General features: G+C 51.0%; 1 protein-coding gene across 7 annotated transcripts in view; it reads right to left on the bottom strand.

The window, feature by feature from the left end:
- The window catches only part of ltbp1 (latent transforming growth factor beta binding protein 1), a 424,359-nt gene that overhangs the window by 237,110 nt on the left and 169,828 nt on the right, over positions 1-17,421 (bottom strand). For all 7 annotated transcript variants that reach the window (XM_038814844.1, XM_038814856.1, XM_038814865.1 and 4 more), the window contains one exon: positions 465-542. In XM_038814844.1, coding sequence (XP_038670772.1) covers positions 465-542 — 78 coding nt within the window. The remainder of the gene's footprint in view (positions 1-464; positions 543-17,421) is intronic.

The raw sequence follows: 17,421 nt of genomic DNA, 5'->3' as shown, positions 1-17,421 counted from the left end.
GTGAAGCATTTATGCTAACCACCATGCTACCGTGCTGCCCACACTCGGTTGCATAGTTACACGTGGGGTAATTAATGAAAGGGAAGGGACTCATGCCTGATGAGTTTTAGTCTTTTGGGGAGATGTTTAGGACAAGACGAAGTCAACTATTAAACAGACTCCGCGTTCAAAATCTAAATTCAATCCAGGTTTGGGTTTGCCCTGTGTAGTTATTATTTGAAAGAAACATCGCATAATATCAAGCGAATCTCCTGGTTTCTAAGCAGCAGCAGCACCTCTGCACTGTGACAGACATGTGAGAGACATCGTCTGAAGATAGACCGACTCTCATTCCTCTTCAGTGTTTTCGCTTCAGTTGAAAGCGACAGTCTCCAAGGTAAAACAAGCCTTCGGAACGACATTTACTGCTTACGTAAGGCATAAACTGTGAAACCTGTTAATTGGAGAACCCTCAACACACTTACCCTGACAATGTGTGGCATTAACCTGCTTGTAACCCCGGGGACACTCCACCATTTGGCCATTTCCTCGAATCGGGAAAGCTGCAATTGAAACGGAATCAGATCATGAACAATCGATCGTTACCAGTACCAATCTATTAAAAGACAGATTGAGAAAAATATAAGATACTGTGCAAATAAAACACCAAAACAGCACGAACGCCAGAACTGCAAATACTTCAAACCAGAGAGACCGTTAGTCTTTGGCGTCATACAGATATAATTCCCTACCTGAATCGTCAACAAATAACAATCATTCTCATTCTCAAGTGCCTGCATTAAATAGGCTGCTGCTTACCCGGCAACCACTTTAATATGGATGTGCGTGGGACTGTGTCTGTGCAGCTTCAGATCGACTGTTCAATGTGAGTGACTCAGAAAATCTTGCTAACTAATTAGACAGCACGGTAGTGGCTCACAATTGAATACAGTTGCTGAGTGAAAGTTGCACAAGGACCATCCTATTTCTGTATTTTCTCTCTGCTGTTACTTATTATTTATTATTATTGGAAGATGCATAGCCATGGATAATTATTCAATTGTTTCCACATTGGATTAATAGATATCGATGTCTGATGAGGTTGTGAAAGCGAAACAAAGTGTTGAGGTGAATGATAGCATTATTCGAGTAGAAATAGCAGGAGAACTAAAAGCAAATGGAATCATCCAGCGTACAATCCTGAGGCTGCCAATCTTCACACTATTAATAAACCCACAGAGGCATCAAAAACCATGGAAGGTTCAAATTTCCCCTAATTAGGTTAGAGTCCGCCTAATCTTCCATCATAACCAGAGTGACGATCCCAGAGGATCTCGGGGCACAAAGATAGGTTCCCCCCGCTGTGGTATTATCATAGAACTGCAAAGGTTAATGAAATGTCTAGATCAGCCACTAGAGTGGGGCTAGAATTACAAGTATATAAGACATTGATGCTAAGCCTTGTGGGGAGAGAAGTGAAGGATTTAGCTAGAGTACAGACTGAAGGAAAGACTGTGAGTGAGAGAAGATCATAGTTTATAATAGTGTAGAGATTAGTTGTAGATCAGTGTATATTGTATGTTAACTATCAACTGTGTATTATTTAGGAGTACATGTCAAATCTAAATTAGCAGTGTTAATAAATTTGTAGCTTTGTTCAAGTTAAAGCAATTCCATGGTCTTTGTGAACACTACGCGAACCATCCTGAATTTTGTAACGCAAAGATCCACCCTCCCCCCCACCCCCCCCCCCCCCCCCCCGCCCCCGCCCCCGACAACCATTTCTCCAGATTTTCCGCCAAAGGTAAGGTAACAGATCGGGGAATTCCTCTTGGAAATTCCAGACAGGGTGCAAGTACACCAATATTTCCACATTTTTGAGGAGGTCTAATTTTGTGTCGTAATTGCAATGATTGGCGATCACCGTTTGGCTAACGAACAATGACGGGTTTATTCACAAACAAACAGAGCACCAATAATCAACGTCTTCATTCTCAGCACCCGGATCACAACTGGCTGCAAAAGTCCCGCGCTCTGCACTGAGACCCCATGCTCATTCCCCAATGGCCGAACTGGTCACATGATCCTTCTGATGTGAGGGGTGAGCTACTCTGGAAAGCGAGGTGTTAAAACAAAGAGACAACACTGAGAATAACACAGGTTAGCACGCGAAATGACAAGTACACTCCCAAATGGACGTTGTACCATTAAAGAAGGTGAGGCAGGACAAACGTCTAGTTTCACTGGTTGCTCCACACAGAGCATCATTACAATGCAATGCAACAGCTGAAAGATCAAATGAAGTGTTGGGAAATATAACTGAACCAACTCAACATAAATCCAAGGCATGCATACTTGCAGCCTCGAAGACACTAGCCTCGAATTCAGGAGTGTCCATTTTAGACGGCTATAGAGGACACTTAACACATGAAAAACAGACACTACGGGCTGGATTCTTCTGCCATGCCTGCCGCAAGATTGCAACGGGCGGGTCACGGGCCATTTAAAGGTCCATCGACCTCGGGCTGGAATTTCCGATTGCCGGCGGGAGAACTGCAGCCGGAGAATCCCACCCTACGTATCCCTACTTCATGCTTATTTCCATCGGCACACTCAAAAATAGGTAACTTAAAGGTCTCAGAAAAAGGCAAATACAATGTTGCTGCTTTCAGATTATTGAACAAAGAGAAATTCCTGAAGAGTTTAATCGAAATCTCGGAGTTTGGGAATTAAGACAAGGATGAAATTCGAAGTTTTTTTAAAGAATGAAAGAGCTCAATATTCTGGCTGGAGAAGATGGCAATGATTTTGACGCTGCACTCATCATCGATTCCCAGTGGGTCACTATCTGTGCGGAGTCTGCACGTTCTCCCCGTGTCGGCGTGGGTTTCCTCCGGGTGCTCCGGTTTCCTCCCACAGTCCAAAGATGTGGAGGTTAGGTGGATTGGCCATGATAAATTGCCCTTAGTGTCCAACAAGGTTAGGTGGGGCTACGGGGATAGGGTGGAGGTGTGGGATGTTCTTTACAAGGTTCGGTGCAGACTCGATGGGACGAATGGCCTCTTTCTGCACTGTAAATACTATGTCTATGACCATGTCTATGTCTTTCCAAGGTGGAGGGGCAGCCGCTGCTGCTGGAGGGGGTCACGGGGTGCCTGATCAGGAGGATATCCCCTGGACTGAATCACAGAGTCGATAAACCAATGGGCACTTCACTGCCCCACCACCCCTGCTTTCCTCCTGATTCTATGGCCCTCGCTCCACCTCCCAGCCCTCTCCCAAGGGCCAGATTAACATCCACCCATGCTTTCAATATTCAATACAGGTGTGTTAACAGTTGTTCCTAATATTGGACATCATAATTTCAAACACACTATGGTATTGTACAATGAGGTTTCCAGCCAATGTCTTTGGTTCTTGCAGAACAAAGCACAGATGTCCTCGATAAAGTCTCACTGACTTCTGAAGTTCCCACCATTGCTACTTGCTTAATTAAAGGGTACATACACAGGGACTGGTTTAGCTCACTGGGCTAAATCATTGGCTTCTAAAGCAGACCAGGCAGGCCAGCAGCACGGTTCGATTCCCGTACCAGCCTCCCCGAACAAGCGCCGGAATGTGGCGACTAGGGGCTTTTCACAGTAACTTCATTGAAGCCTACTCGTGACAATAAGCGATTTTCATTTTTCATTTCAGGATCTTTCTTTCACCACTAAAGACCGCATTTCCTAGCTCTGGAAACAACCCCCAAAGTGCACGATGATGGGAGGCATGTCATAGGAATGACTGTTGTACTCGGTACCCTTCTTTGACAGGAGCCATAAAGAAGATGTATTCTGTCAAAAACCACATTTGAGATTAAGAGCGAGATTTACTGGCCTCCCTATGGCATGTTTCTCAGTGATGGGAGGTGGCCCACCATTGGGCGGCGGGGGACAGAAGCATACATAGAAACATACATAGAAAATAAAAACAGGCATAGGCCATTCTGTCCTTCGAGCCTGCTCCTCCATTCACTATGATCATGGCTGATCGTCAAATTCAGTACCCTGATCCCGCCTTCTTCTGGATCTTCTGGTCCCATTGCTGTCAAGGGATTTCCTATCAAATCTATCCCTGCTGCCAGGAAACCCGTGGTGGGGGTGTGCCTTTGGCGCTGGACAGCCGGAAGATCTCGCCCAAAGAATTGATAATGCCCAATATTCCCAGGTCAACTTTCCGAGATTGTAAAAGGAACACAGTGTAAGTTCTTCATCAGCTCCTCTTGCTTCCCACGTGGGTTTGTCATGTCCGTCAATGGATGGAACAATGTGTTTTACATTGTCAAAGGGCAAGTTTCCCAAATTGGCTGCTACTTCTGATTTTGTCAGCCTGTTTTACTAATATGAAACATAAAGTGTGCTGGAACAGTAATCATAACCACATCTCGTAATGAGCATTTAGTGCAGCATAGCCAACTCAACCGCCTGCACCTTAAACTATACAAAACTGTAGATAAAATTACATCAAGAGAATAATGAATGGCCAGGAATGATTGTTTGAATTGGATGATCTAGATGATGCTCTGAGTAAAAGACCAAACAGTTTGTAACTCTCAATTTTGGGTTTGAATTAAAGTCTTGAAATCATTCTTTTGTATCTACTGATATTTATTATATTTCAGATTCAAAAACAAAACTACACAATCCAATATTAATGAACTTTCCATGGCAATATACAATGAGTCAAAGGATAAATGTTTATCCGTATTGAATTATTGAATTTACAGTGCAGAAGGAGGCCTTTCGGCCCATCGAGTCTGCAACCGGCCCTTGGAAAGAGCACCTCACTTAAGCCCACGCCTTCACCCTATCCCCGTAACCCAGTAACCCCACTTAAACGTTTTGGAAACCCACGCAGACATGGGGAGAACGTGCAGACTCTGTACAGACAGTGACCCCAAGCGGGGAATCGGACCCGGGACCCTGGAGCTGTGAAGCAACTGTGCTAACCACTGTGCTACCGTGCCACCCTAACATTAGTAATTAGATAATTACAATGGTAATTATCTTTTACCATTTCAGCAGAGACAGAATTAGAACTCCCCCCCCCCCCCCCCCCCCCCCCCCCACCCCCACCCCTGGTCTCGGCATCTACTCCAACCCCCACCCCACCCCTTTCTACCCAAACCTGGTCCTAAGCTGGTACCTTGGTCCTGCCGCATCCCCACTTCCTCCCTCAGAAAGGCTCCATCTCACTTTGCAGACCTCTTGGAGAAGCATCTGTCCAACCCTGCCTTTGTCCCTTAGTCTTTCCCCAACTCCTTCCCCTCACCCTCCTTCCCCCACTCCACCCAGCATCAGTTGCTCCCCAACCTGGAACAGTGAGGAGTTCATTTTGTTCCACTTTATTTTGCAGCCGGTGAGCTGAGGGTTCAGTAAACTTGGAACTATAGAGGCAGCACGGTGGCACAGTGGTTAGCATTGCTGCCTACGGCGCTGAGGACCCGGCCCTGGATCACTGTCCGTGTGGAGTTTGCACATTTTCCCCGTGTCTGCGTGGGTTTCACCCCCACATCCCAAAGATGTGCAGGATAGGTAGATTGGCCACTCAAATTGCCCCTTAATTGGAAAAAATAATTGGTACTCTAAATTTATTTTTAAAAACTTGGAACTATAGAAGGTTACATCCGTCCACCATTTTTCCCGAGGGAGCGCACAGTGCGGGCGGAAAGTTTGCTGCCATTACTTGATCTAGCCTGTAACAGAGAACAAGCTGGACATAGTACAATGGCAGCAACTTGGAAAAACCTGCCTGCTAAAAAGAAATCTTGGCAGTCGCCCTGGCTGCTCTAACTGCTTGGGGTTTGTGGAATCAATGGCTGGCCAGCAGCATTTTTGACTGCCCAACACATCACTAGGGTATTTGTTCATCTCATTGACAGCTTACATCAGTTTGCTGGCTCAATGCACAGCTCTCACAGCCCAGTAACCAACCCAAGAATTTAAGGGCTCCTTGGGCAGAGGGCTCTTTGCGACACCAATTTCCTGTTGTTTCAAGGTTTGGCTGTTGCCCATCATAGGAAAAGGGAAGACTTGCCATTATATAGTGCCTTTCACATCATCGAGGCATCTCAAAGGGCTTTGCAGCTAATGAAGTACCTCTGAAATGGCATCGCTGCTGTGCTGCAGGAAAGACAGGGGCCAACATGCGCACAACAAGTTGTGCTCTTACCCGGGTCAGGACTATGGTCCAACAAACCCATCCCAAAGAATCTCATCGGCTCTTTAACGTCAGAATGTTTAGCACAGTTATAATTCAAATTATGCTTCGGGAGAGCACTGGTTGTATACCTGACTGGAAATGAAGATGGTCACATTCAGAGAGTGTCTGAGATAAAGAGCCCTTCGTAAATTATGAAAAACAGAAGCCACCAGGGAAAAGAGCTGGAGGTTGACCAAGAGAAAGTGGACGCAGCACAAAGTCTGCTTGCAAGAAAAGAAAACTGGAGGCGAATGTCCAAGACTGAATTGGATGGTGTTGCCTGTTTCCTGTCTGCAGGAATGCCCACAAACACTGGCTCCATCCCTTTTGCTGTCACTTAGAACCTATAGTCATCATTTCTGACCCCCCCCCCCCAACACACACACACATACCCCCCCCCCCCACACACACACACAACCCCCCCCCCCCCCCCCCCGCCGCCACATACACACAGTGTGTTCACCATAGTGGCACCTCGCATTGGCCACCGGTGGCATCTTTCGGTCCGGCCGATGTCTGTGATATTTTTGAGTGTGGATCACCCATCTTGCCGCTGGGGACTCCGCTACCAGGGTTTGACTTTGGCGCGACCAGAAGATCCCGCTGGCGGGCATAGCCAGAAAATTCAGGCCTATGTCTTTGACTGGGCCTTTGATCATCTGACCCAACATCTCCTCACGTGCCTCGTGTCACACTTTTACAATGCTCCTGTGGTGCACTTTGGAGAGTCTCATTATGTTTAAAGATGCTACATGAATTAAGGGCAGCACGGTAGCATTGTGGGCAGCACGATAGCATTGTGGATAGCACAATTGCTTCACAGCTCCAGAGTCCCAGGTTCGATTCCAGGGTGGGTCACTGTCTGTGCGGAGTCTGCACGTTCTCCCCGTGTGTGCGTGGGTTTCCTCCGGGTGCTCCGGTTTCCTCCCACAGTCCAAAGATGTGCAAGTTAGGTGGATTGGCCATGATAAATTGCCCTTAGTGTCCAAAATTGCCCTTGGTGTTGGGGGGGGGGGGGGGTTACTGGGTTATTGGGATAGGGTGGAGGTGTGGACCTTGGGTAGGGTGCTCTTTCCAAGAGCCGGTGCAGACTCGATGGGCCGAATGGCCTCCTTCTGCACTGTAAAATCTATGATTCTATGAATACAAGCTGCTATGGGGGGGGTTGAATTATATTTTTTAAAATGCTCTGTTAAAAAGACAAAACTCAAGAAATATTAATCCGACCTGCGTGTGATCCTTTCTAAAAGAGAGTGTTCAACCTACGCAAAATTCTATTGTGCAGCAATGAAAAATTAATGTTAACTCCATTACATTTTGATTGCTACATCTCATTTTGAGAGAAAGATCAAAGGACGTCAACAGCACTTGTGTGATAAGTCAGAATAACATAACAGTTTCTTAAAAGCGTGCACTAATTATGTTGTCATGGCAACCTTCCGACAAACAATCGCTTGCCACACTAGTCTGCCGCTGAATTGCTAAAATTATACACGGAAACAGCACCTTCCTTCTTTGCAAACAATTCCCAGATCCATTCAAAAAGGCAAAGCATCTCCCAGTCATCAAAATAGATTTCACAGGTCATCAACAGAAAGGGGTCAATGAGTGAAAATGGAGGATTCATGAAGGGTGGAATTCGGTTTATACTCTAAGCAGGGTGACAGTAGCAGGCTGTGATCTGCAGGAGAAATTCGGGCCCACCCTCCAGGCAACAATTGCTCATTCGAAGCTGCATCAATGAGCAGGAGGCAAAAACATGAAATCCCGCAGCTGCTGGAAACTGGAGACAAAAGCAGAAAGAGCAGGAACTGCTCAGCGGATCTGGCAGCATCTGCAAAGAGAGAAACAGAGCTCAACATTTCAGGTCTGTGAGCCTTCGCATCGTTGATCGCCCGAAGGTGGATCCTGATGGGTTCGAGAGCAGCCTCTCCACCCTGTGCCCTGGCGTGGTGGTGGGGGGGGGGGGGGGGGGGGGGGGGGGGTCTGTTGGAATTCTTCACTCCTGTGAAGGTTAGGTTTGAACTGAGGGGAAGGATGGAGGGGTTCTACAATTCATGGACATTATTCATCGTGCACTTTCAAGAACTGGACAACATCAAACATTAGTTGGGTGGGGTAGGTGGGAGGGCTGGGGGGGGGGGGGGGGGGGATGGGTGTTAATGGGGCCTATGGGGGATTCCTGATTCCTTTTTGTCAGTTGTTTATGTGAACATGCGGGTGAATATTTTGGGTTTGGTGGGAGGATGGGATCGTTGTTATTGATATGGGGATTGACATATTTGAAAAATGAAAATCGCTTTATTGTCACGAGTAGGCTTCAATGACGTTACTGTGAAAAGCCCCTAGTCGCCATATTCCGGCGCCTGTCCGGGGAGGCTGGTACGGGAAACGAACCTTGCTGCTGGCCTGCTTGGTCTGCTTTAAAAGCCAGGGATTTAGCCCAGTGAGCTAAACCAGCCCCTTTGTTGCTGATTATTGTTTATTGTTGTTGGGAATTTGGGAAGTTGTAAATTTGGGAGAAAATGCAAATAAGGAGAATAAAGAAATATATATTTTTTAAATTTCAGGGCCGGGATTCTCCCCTACCCGGCGGGACGGGGGGTCCCGGCGTGTTGGAGTGGCGTGAACCACTCCTGCGTCGGGCCGCCCCAAAGGTGCAGAAGTCTCCGCACCTTTAGGGGCCAGGCCCTCACATTGAGGGGCTAGGCCCGCGCCGGAGTGGTTCCCACTCCGCCGGCAGGCGTGAACGGCCTCTGGCGCCACACCAGCCGGGGCCGAAAGGACTTCGCCGGCCGGCGTAAGTCCGCGCATGCGCCGGAGCGTCAGCGGCTGCTGATGTCATACCGGCGCATGCGCAGGGGAGGGGGTCTCTTCCGCATCCGCCATGGCGGAAGAAAAAGTGCCCCCATGGCACAGGCCCTCCCACCGATCGGTGGACCCCGATGACGGGTCAGGCCACCGTGGGTGCACCCCCCGGGGTCAGATCCCCCCAGGACTCCGGCCCCCGCCCGCACCGTCGGTCAGGTAGGTAGTTTAATCCACGCCGGCGGGAGAGGCCTGTCAGCGGCGGGACTTCTTAAGGAAGCCCCCAAGAGGTTTAATGGACTGTCTGGGCCCTTGTCAAACTTGACTGGATTTAGTTTGCGGAAGCTGTAGAGCCTAAGAGGCGTGAAGTTGGCCTACCAGGTGCTGGTCTCCAACCTTACAAACAGCTGGTTTGTAATGCAGAACAAGACCAGCTGCGCAGGTTCAATTCACGTACCAGCCTCCCCGAACAGGCGGCGGAATGTGGCGACTAGAGGCTTTTGACAGTAACTTCATTGAAGCCTACTTGTGACAATAAGCGATTATTATTATTGTCTATCAGAGGTTGCGTCACAACTCCCTGACCTGGTTCAAGAGTTTCTGGTCCACCTTCATGTAGGGGAACGGCCAATGGACTGATGTAAAAGAGCCGGCAAAACTATTGAATATTGTGCATTCAGCATTCATCAGAAAATGTAGGATTGCGGGCATTTTTAAGCGGCAGTGAATTCTGGAGTCTAGTGCTGGCACTGGATTTGATGGATTGGAAGCCATTTACATTGGAAGCTCCAATTACATTCAAGTAAACAAGCAGGCAAGGTTGTCCTGCTTTTCATTCTGTGGGTGAACATAAATCAGACAGTAGACAGGAAATGTCAGCTTCCTCTCCCACTGTCTGCGAGTCTGCAGCTGAACTGTAGGATGGATTATGATTCAGCTAGTGTGGGCTGTTGGCAAGGATCTGGCTGCAACTAGTGTGGGCTGCAGGCAGGGATCTGTTTGCAGCTAGTGTGGGCTGTTGGCAAGGATCTGGCTGCAACTAGTGTGGGCTGCAGGCAGGGATCTGGCTGCAGCTAGTGTGGGCTGCAGGCAGGGATCTGGCTGCAGCTAGTGTGGGCTGCCGGCAGGGATCTGGCTGCAGCTAGTGTTGGCTGTAGGTAGGGATCTGGCTGCAGCTAATGTTGGTTGTAGGCAGGGATCTGGCTGCAGCTAATGTTGGTTGTAGGTAGGGATCTGGCTGCAGCTAGTGTGGGCTGTCGGCAGGGATCTGGCTGCAGCTAGTGTGGGCTGTCGGCAGGGATCTGGCTGCAGCTAGTGTGGACTGTCGGCAGGGATCTGGCTGCAGCTAGTGTGGGCTGTCGGCAGGGATCTGGCTGCAGCTAGTGTGGGATGTAGGTAGGGATCTGTTTGCAGCTAGTGTGGGCTGTCGGCAGGGATCTGGCTGCAGGTAGTGACACTTCCAGCAATGGAAAGTGGCTCACACTGCAGACAGGACTTAGTACCAGCCCAGCAGCTCTCCGACCTTATTCTGGTTAAGCGCTGTGCTAGGCGAGGTTAGAATGGCAGGGCGAGAGAGGACAGAAGAGTTTTGGGCATTCCATACGGGGGCGAAATTTTACTTGTGTGAAGCACGATCAATTACACAAAGACTCCCAGGTCAGGGAGATGGGCGGAGCCAGCACGCAGGGAACTACCCCCATACCTGTAGTACAGGGCCTTACCACAAAACACCTACACCGACATCCTCTATATACAATATATACATCAGTGGTGACTATCACATTCACCCCCTGTTAAGATTTAGTCCGGTGGTGGGGGGGGGGGGGGGGGGGGGGGGGGTGGAGAACTATATACCGGTAGACTTTTCAAAGTACAGAGAGCAAAAAAAATTGAGTCCAGCGGGGTGGAGGGGAAAATTATGTACAGAGGGATGGTGCTTTAAAAGTCCAGGTCATGTGACAGATTGAGTCGGTCTGGAGCATTGATCTGCCGTCGGGAGCGCCGCAGTGCTGGCGGTGATTCCGGTGTCGGTTTGGTCTTTGGTGACTCCGGGAGCGTGTCAAAATCCTCTTCATCCTTGGGTGTGGGCAAGGGGAGGACGGATTGTCCCGGAGTGGGGGCAGCGGTGGGATGTGCCCGGGAGGGGATGGTGGCGCCGGGTCGGAGGGGGGGGGGGGGGGGGGGGTGTGGGGAACCAGTTAGTGCCAGGGTCCCTGAGGGAGACAGTATCTTGGCGGCCGTTACGTAGGGGTACTGTGGGTTGGCGTGAAGTAGCTGTACCCTCTCAACCAACGGGTCCGCCTTGTGGAGTCGTACGTGTTTATGGAGGGGTACGGGTCCTGGAGCTGCGAGCCAAGTCGGGAGCGACACCCCGGAGGTGGACTTCCTGGGGAAGGCAAAGAGACGTTCATGGGGTGTTTCATTAGTCGCGGTGCACAAGAGCTACCGAATGGAGAGCAGGGCGTTGGGAAGGACCTCCTGCCAGCGGGAGGCCGGGAGATTTCTGGACCGTAGGGCCAGCTGGACGGCCCTCCAGACCGCCCCATTCCCCCTCTCCACCTGTCCGTTTCCCCGGGGGTTATAGCTGGTTGTCCTGCTCGAGGCAATGCCCCTGTTGAGCAGGAACTGACGCAACACATCGCTCATGAATGAGGGTCCCCTGTTGCTGTGGATGTAGACGGGGAAGCCGAACAGAGTGAAAATGGTGTTGAGGGCTTTGATGACGGTGGCAGACATTATGTTGGGGCATGGGATGGCGAAGGAGAATCTGGAGTACTCATCGACCACATTAAGGAAGTACGTGTTATGGTCGATGGCGGGGAGGGGTCCTTTGAAGTCCACACTGAGGCGTTCAAAGGGGCAGGAGGTCTTCACCAGGCGCGCACGGTCTGGCCGGTAGAAGTGCGGTTTGCACTCCGCGCAGACCTGCCAGTCTCTGGTGATAGCCCTGACCTCTTCGATGGAGTAGGGCTGGTTGCGAGCCTTGATGAAATGGTAAAAACGTGTGACCCCCCCGGGTGACAGAGGTTGTCGTGCAGAGTCCGGATTCGGTCCACTTGTGCGCTGGCACATGTACCTCGGGATAGGGCATGGGGGGGGGGGGGGGGGGGGGGGGTTTGAGCTTACCGGGGCGATACAAAATCTCGTAGTTGTAGGTGGAGAGCTCGATCCTCCACCTCAAGATTTTATCGTTTTTGATCTTGCCCCGCTGTGTGTTGTTGAACATGAAGGCAACCGACTGTTGGTCAGTGAGGAGAGTGAATCTCCTGCCGGCCAGGTAATGCCTCAAATGTCGCACAGCTTCAACGATGGCTTGAGCCTCTTTTTCAACGGTGGAATGCCGAATTTCGGAGATATGTAGGATTTGTGAGAAAAATGCCATGGGCCTGCTGGCCTGGTTGAGGGTGGCGACTAGAGCGACGTCTGATGCGTTGCTCTCTACTTGAAATGGTAATGTCTCGTCGACTGCGTGGATCGCGGCCTTGGCGATGTCAGCCTTAATATGGTTGAAGGCCTGGTGAGCCTCGGCCGTCAGGGGACACAGAGTGGATTAAACGAGTGGGCAGGCCTTGTCCGCATAGTTTGGGACCCACTGGACATAATAAGAGAAGGACCCCAGGCATCGTTTGATGGCCTTGGAGCAGTGGGGAAGGGGGAATTCCATGAGGGGGCGCATGCGGTCGGGATCGGGACCCAGAACTCCGTTCTGGATCACATAGTCGAGGATGGCTAAGCGTTTCTTGCTGAACACGCACTTCTCCTTGTTATAAGTTAGGTTGAGGAGAGTGGCGGTGTGGAGAAATGTGGCAAGGTTGGCGTCGTGGTCCTGCTGATCGTGGCCGCAGATGGTGACATTGTCCTGCTGACTGTGGCCGCAGATGGTGACAGGTACGGGAAGGTGGCCCGCAGTCCGTACCGGTTAACTATTCGGTCCATTTCCCGTTGGAAAACCGAGACCCCGTTGGTGACGCCAAAGGGAACCCTGAGAAAGTGGTAAAGGCGGCCATCTGCCTCGAAGGCAGTGTATGGGCGGTCCGCCTTACGGATGGGGAGCTGGTGGTAGGCGGATTTCAGGTCCACAGTTGAGAAGACCCGGTACTGTGCAATCTGATTGACCATATCAGATATGCGTGGGAGGGGGTAGGCCCCGAGCTGCGTGTACCTGTCCACAACCATCCTGTGTTTCTCCCCAGTTTTCATCACTACCACTTGGGCTCTCCAGCTGTTGCTGGCCTCGATAATGCCTTCCCGAAGCAGTCGCTGGACCGTCTGCTCCTGGTGGCGACAGGTTTGCAAACCGGAGTTAAGTTTGCAAATAGGGGAGGCGGGTCGACCTTTAGGGTCGCGAGGCCGCACACAGTAGGGGGTGGTAGGGGCCCACCGAATTTCAGTGTTAAGCTCTGGAGGTTGCAGTGAAAGTCCAGGCCGAGTAGCAGGGCAGCGCAGAGGTTGGGGAGGACGTAGAGGTGGAAGCCGCTGAACTCCACGCCCTGGACAGTGAGAGTGGCTATGCAGTACCCCCGGATCGCCATGGAGTGGGACCCGGAGGCCAGGGAGATTCTCTGATTGGCAGGGTGTACCGCGAGGGAGCAGCGCCTTACCGTATCGGGATGTATGAAGTTCTCGGTATGAAGCTCCCGGAGTCCAGCAGACAGGAGATCTTGTGCCCATCGATCTTCACATTGGTGGAAGCAGTTGACAGGTTGTGTGGGTGAGACTGGTCAATCGTGACCGAGGCGAGACACGGCTGGTCGTCGAGGGTGGCAGGTGATGAGGTGCCCGGGGGGCATGGGTCCTGGTAAGGTGGCGGCACCCACTGGCCTCACGTGTCGTGGGGAAGACAAGATGGCAGCGTCCGATGATCCTGGGGAGAACAAGATGGCGGCGCCCATGGGCCGCACATGGTGGGGGTCGAACAAGATGGCAGCGCCCACGGGCCGCACATGGTGGGGGTCGAACAAGGTGGCGGCATTCACGGGCCACACGTGGTCCGAGGAGGGGAAGATGGTGGCGCCCACTGGTCGCACATGTGGGGTGTCGGAACAATAGCAGCGACTGCGCAGGCCTGGCACACAGCAGCCAAGTGTCCCTTTTTGCCACAGACCTTGCAAAGGGCGCTCCGGGCCGGGCAGCACTGTCGGGGGTGTTTAGGCTGCCCACAGAAGCAACATTTGGACCCCCGGGGTTGGTTGGCTGCCGTGCGGCACAGGCGTGGGGTTCACTGGTGAGGTCCACGATGGGGCGGCCGTCTGCGGAGCCCACGATGCGCAGGAGGGGTGGGCCACGTGGCCGGGGGCGTAGGCCTGGATGTTGCGCAAAGCGACCGTAAGTGAGAGCGCTAGCTTTTTTGTCTCCGCGAGGTCAAGCGTGGCCCCTTCTAAGAGGCGCCGTCGGATGTAATCGGACCCTATCCGCGTGACAAAAGCGTCTCTCATGAGCAAGTTCGAGTGTTCCATGGCCGTGACGGCCCGACAGTCACAGTCTCTAACTAGGGGAATCAGGGCACGCCAGAAATCTTCCACTGACTCACTGGGAATTTGACGACGAGTGGAGAGGATGTGCCTGGCATAGAGCGTGTTAGTCCGCTGAATGTATTTTTCCTTCAGAAGCGCCATGGCTTCTGCGTAGGTCAGCGCGTCCTGGATAAGTGGAAATACGTTGGAGCTCAGCCGCGTGTAGAGGATCTGAATCTTCTGAGCTTCAGGAATTGGGTCTGGTGCAGACCTAATGTGAGCTTCGAAACAGGCCAGACAATGTTGAAAGTCCTTTTTGGCGTTGTCTGATTGCGGATCCAGCTGCAGGCGATCCGGCTTGATGCGGAGGTCCATCTTCTGAAAACTTAGTGTAATAAATTGATGCACGATCAATTACACAAAGACGAGAGCTGGATGCAATCGAGGCTTTAATGCACTAAGATGGGTGGCCTCCTACAGCAGCTGGTGAAGTGGCTGCGTTACTGGGAGCACACATATTTATACTCCGCCTATTGGGCGGAGCCAGCAGGCAGGGAACTACCCCCGTACCTGTAGTACAGGGGCCTTACCACAAAACACCTACACCGACATCTTCTATATACAATATATACATCAGTGGTGATTACCACATTGTGTGAAAGGCATTGCACCTACTTTATACATCCTGTCAGAAATTCAGATCGATAGGCTGCAGTAACACTGATGATAGATGTGGTGTTGTTTCCCTCCTCTATTTATAAAGCACACACTCAAGAGACCCTGGGCTGAATTTTACCAGCCCATTGGGTTGGGCTGGGAGGCAGGAGGGCTGCTAACACGGCACCACCTTCACCGCCATGGCATATTGCCAGGGCCTGGTACCTCAGCAACACGAGGCAATTTATTACCCAATTAAGGGCCACTACCCACCCCAGCTGGGATGTTATCGGCATGGTGTATGGAGACTGCAACAGGAGCATCCCCCCAGCAGCAATGGCTCCCCATCCCCCCCCCAACAATTGCCAAGAAAATGACTTGTCTGCCAGGACACCTCGCCACTGTGGCTCCCTCTGCTGGCTGCTTCAGCACCAGCCACTGCTACTGGCAGCACAGCCAACATTACTGAGCTGTCGGTGCTCCGATTGGGGCCAGAAGATCGAGTGGGTGGGCTACAAGCATCAAATTGAAACTGCCGCCACAATACCACTCAGGGTGCACAACAAACCAGAGTGGGGTTGGCTCTCCCACTTTCAGACCCAGAAGTGTATGATGAATGTAGAAATTGTTATATATTATATTTTATATCTATTGCAGTAAGGTTTTTAAAGGCCTGGGTTATGGTATATATTTACGGCAGTAAAATTATTAAAGAACCTAAGTTAAGGTATCCAGAATGTGCGACTGCTAAAGCTGCAATTAAGAAGCCATAAAAGGTGAGGTCATGATTGATTCTAACCATTTACTTGTTTACATTTAGAGGGCTAATGGAACACAGTTTTGATTGCTGTAGATTCCCTGGAGAGTAGGTAATGTATGTGCGATTGTACTTAGTCCTAGCTAAGCAGATCATGTGATATCATAGAATTTACAGTGCAGAAGGAGGCCATTCAGCCCATCGAGTCTGCACCGGCTCTTGGAAAGAGCACCCTACCCTAGGTCAACACCTCCACCCTTTCCCCATAACCCAGTAACCCCACCCAACACTAAGGGCAATTTTGGACACTAAGGGCAATTTTGGACACTAAGGGCAATCTATCACGGCCAATCCCCCTAACCTGCACATCTTTAGACTGTGGGAGGAAACCGGAGCACCCGGAGGAAACCCACGCACACACGGGGAGGATGTGCAGACTCCACACAGACAGTGACCCAAGCCGGAATCGAACCTAGGACCCTGGAGCTGTGAAGCAATTGTGCTATCCACAATGCTACCGTCCTGCCCCTACGGGGCGGGCCGTACCAGCACCGAGGAGTGGCATGAACCACTCCGGCGTCGGGCCGCCCGGAAGGTGCGTAGTCCTCTGCACCTTCAGGGGCTATCTCAGTGGGGACAGATAATCTAATTCATGGGAGGAGCCAGGACTGTCTGCAGTTTTACAGTTTTGCCATAGGATTTGAGACAGAAGGATTTAAAGTTTTTTTTAATGCGTTTTTTAAAAAATGTTCCAATTAAGGGACAATTTAGCGTGGCCAATCCACCTACACTGCACATCTTTTGGGTTGTGGCGGTGAAACCCAGGCAAACACGGGGAGAATGTGTAAACTCCACATGGACAATAACCCGGTGCCAGGATTGAACCCGGGTCCTCAGCGCCATAGGCAGAAGTGCTATCCACTGCGCCACCATACAGCCCCGGAAGGTTTTAAGTTCAACAGCAGTTTTGTCAAATGCTGCAAGGTTGAGCAGAAGTGTACTGGTTCTGCTCCTGAAAGGGGTCTCTCCAAATGTCTCCACACAACTATGCAAGTTATCTGTTTGTTAACTTTATTTTATAAGTGGCATTTCAACTGTATTGGATTGCTTAACTGGAGTTAGTGGCAGGCATAGTTAGTGGGCAGATTCTCCATTGGCCAAAGCCAGAATCGGGAAATATGATTGGGTGGAGAATTCGGCTTCAATCGAAAATCGAGGTTCAGTCCAGGCAGCAAAGGGAATGCCATGCCCCAGTCCCTCGTACAGCAGCGTGAATACTTCAACACTGAACGCCAGTGTGGGCATGCAAGTTGTACGTGAGATTGGGCATATCATTAACAGGCCGTCGTGTTTCCTGCGCAGGGGGTTTATTCTCCATGCCGGCCATGGCGGAGCCATACAGAGGCTGGCGAGGAGGGAAAGAGTGCCCCCACAGCACATGCCCGCTCACAGATCGGTGGGCCCCAATCGCGGGCCAGGCGACCGCGGGGGCCCCCCCGGGGCCGGATCCCCCTGCGCCCCACC

Source organism: Scyliorhinus canicula, chromosome 1 (assembly GCF_902713615.1).
Source record: "Scyliorhinus canicula chromosome 1, sScyCan1.1, whole genome shotgun sequence".
In the NCBI taxonomy this organism is placed as follows: Eukaryota; Metazoa; Chordata; class Chondrichthyes; order Carcharhiniformes; family Scyliorhinidae; genus Scyliorhinus; species Scyliorhinus canicula.
The sequence above is the reverse complement of the archived record's forward strand: the minus strand, read 5'-3'. Positions and strand labels throughout refer to the sequence as shown.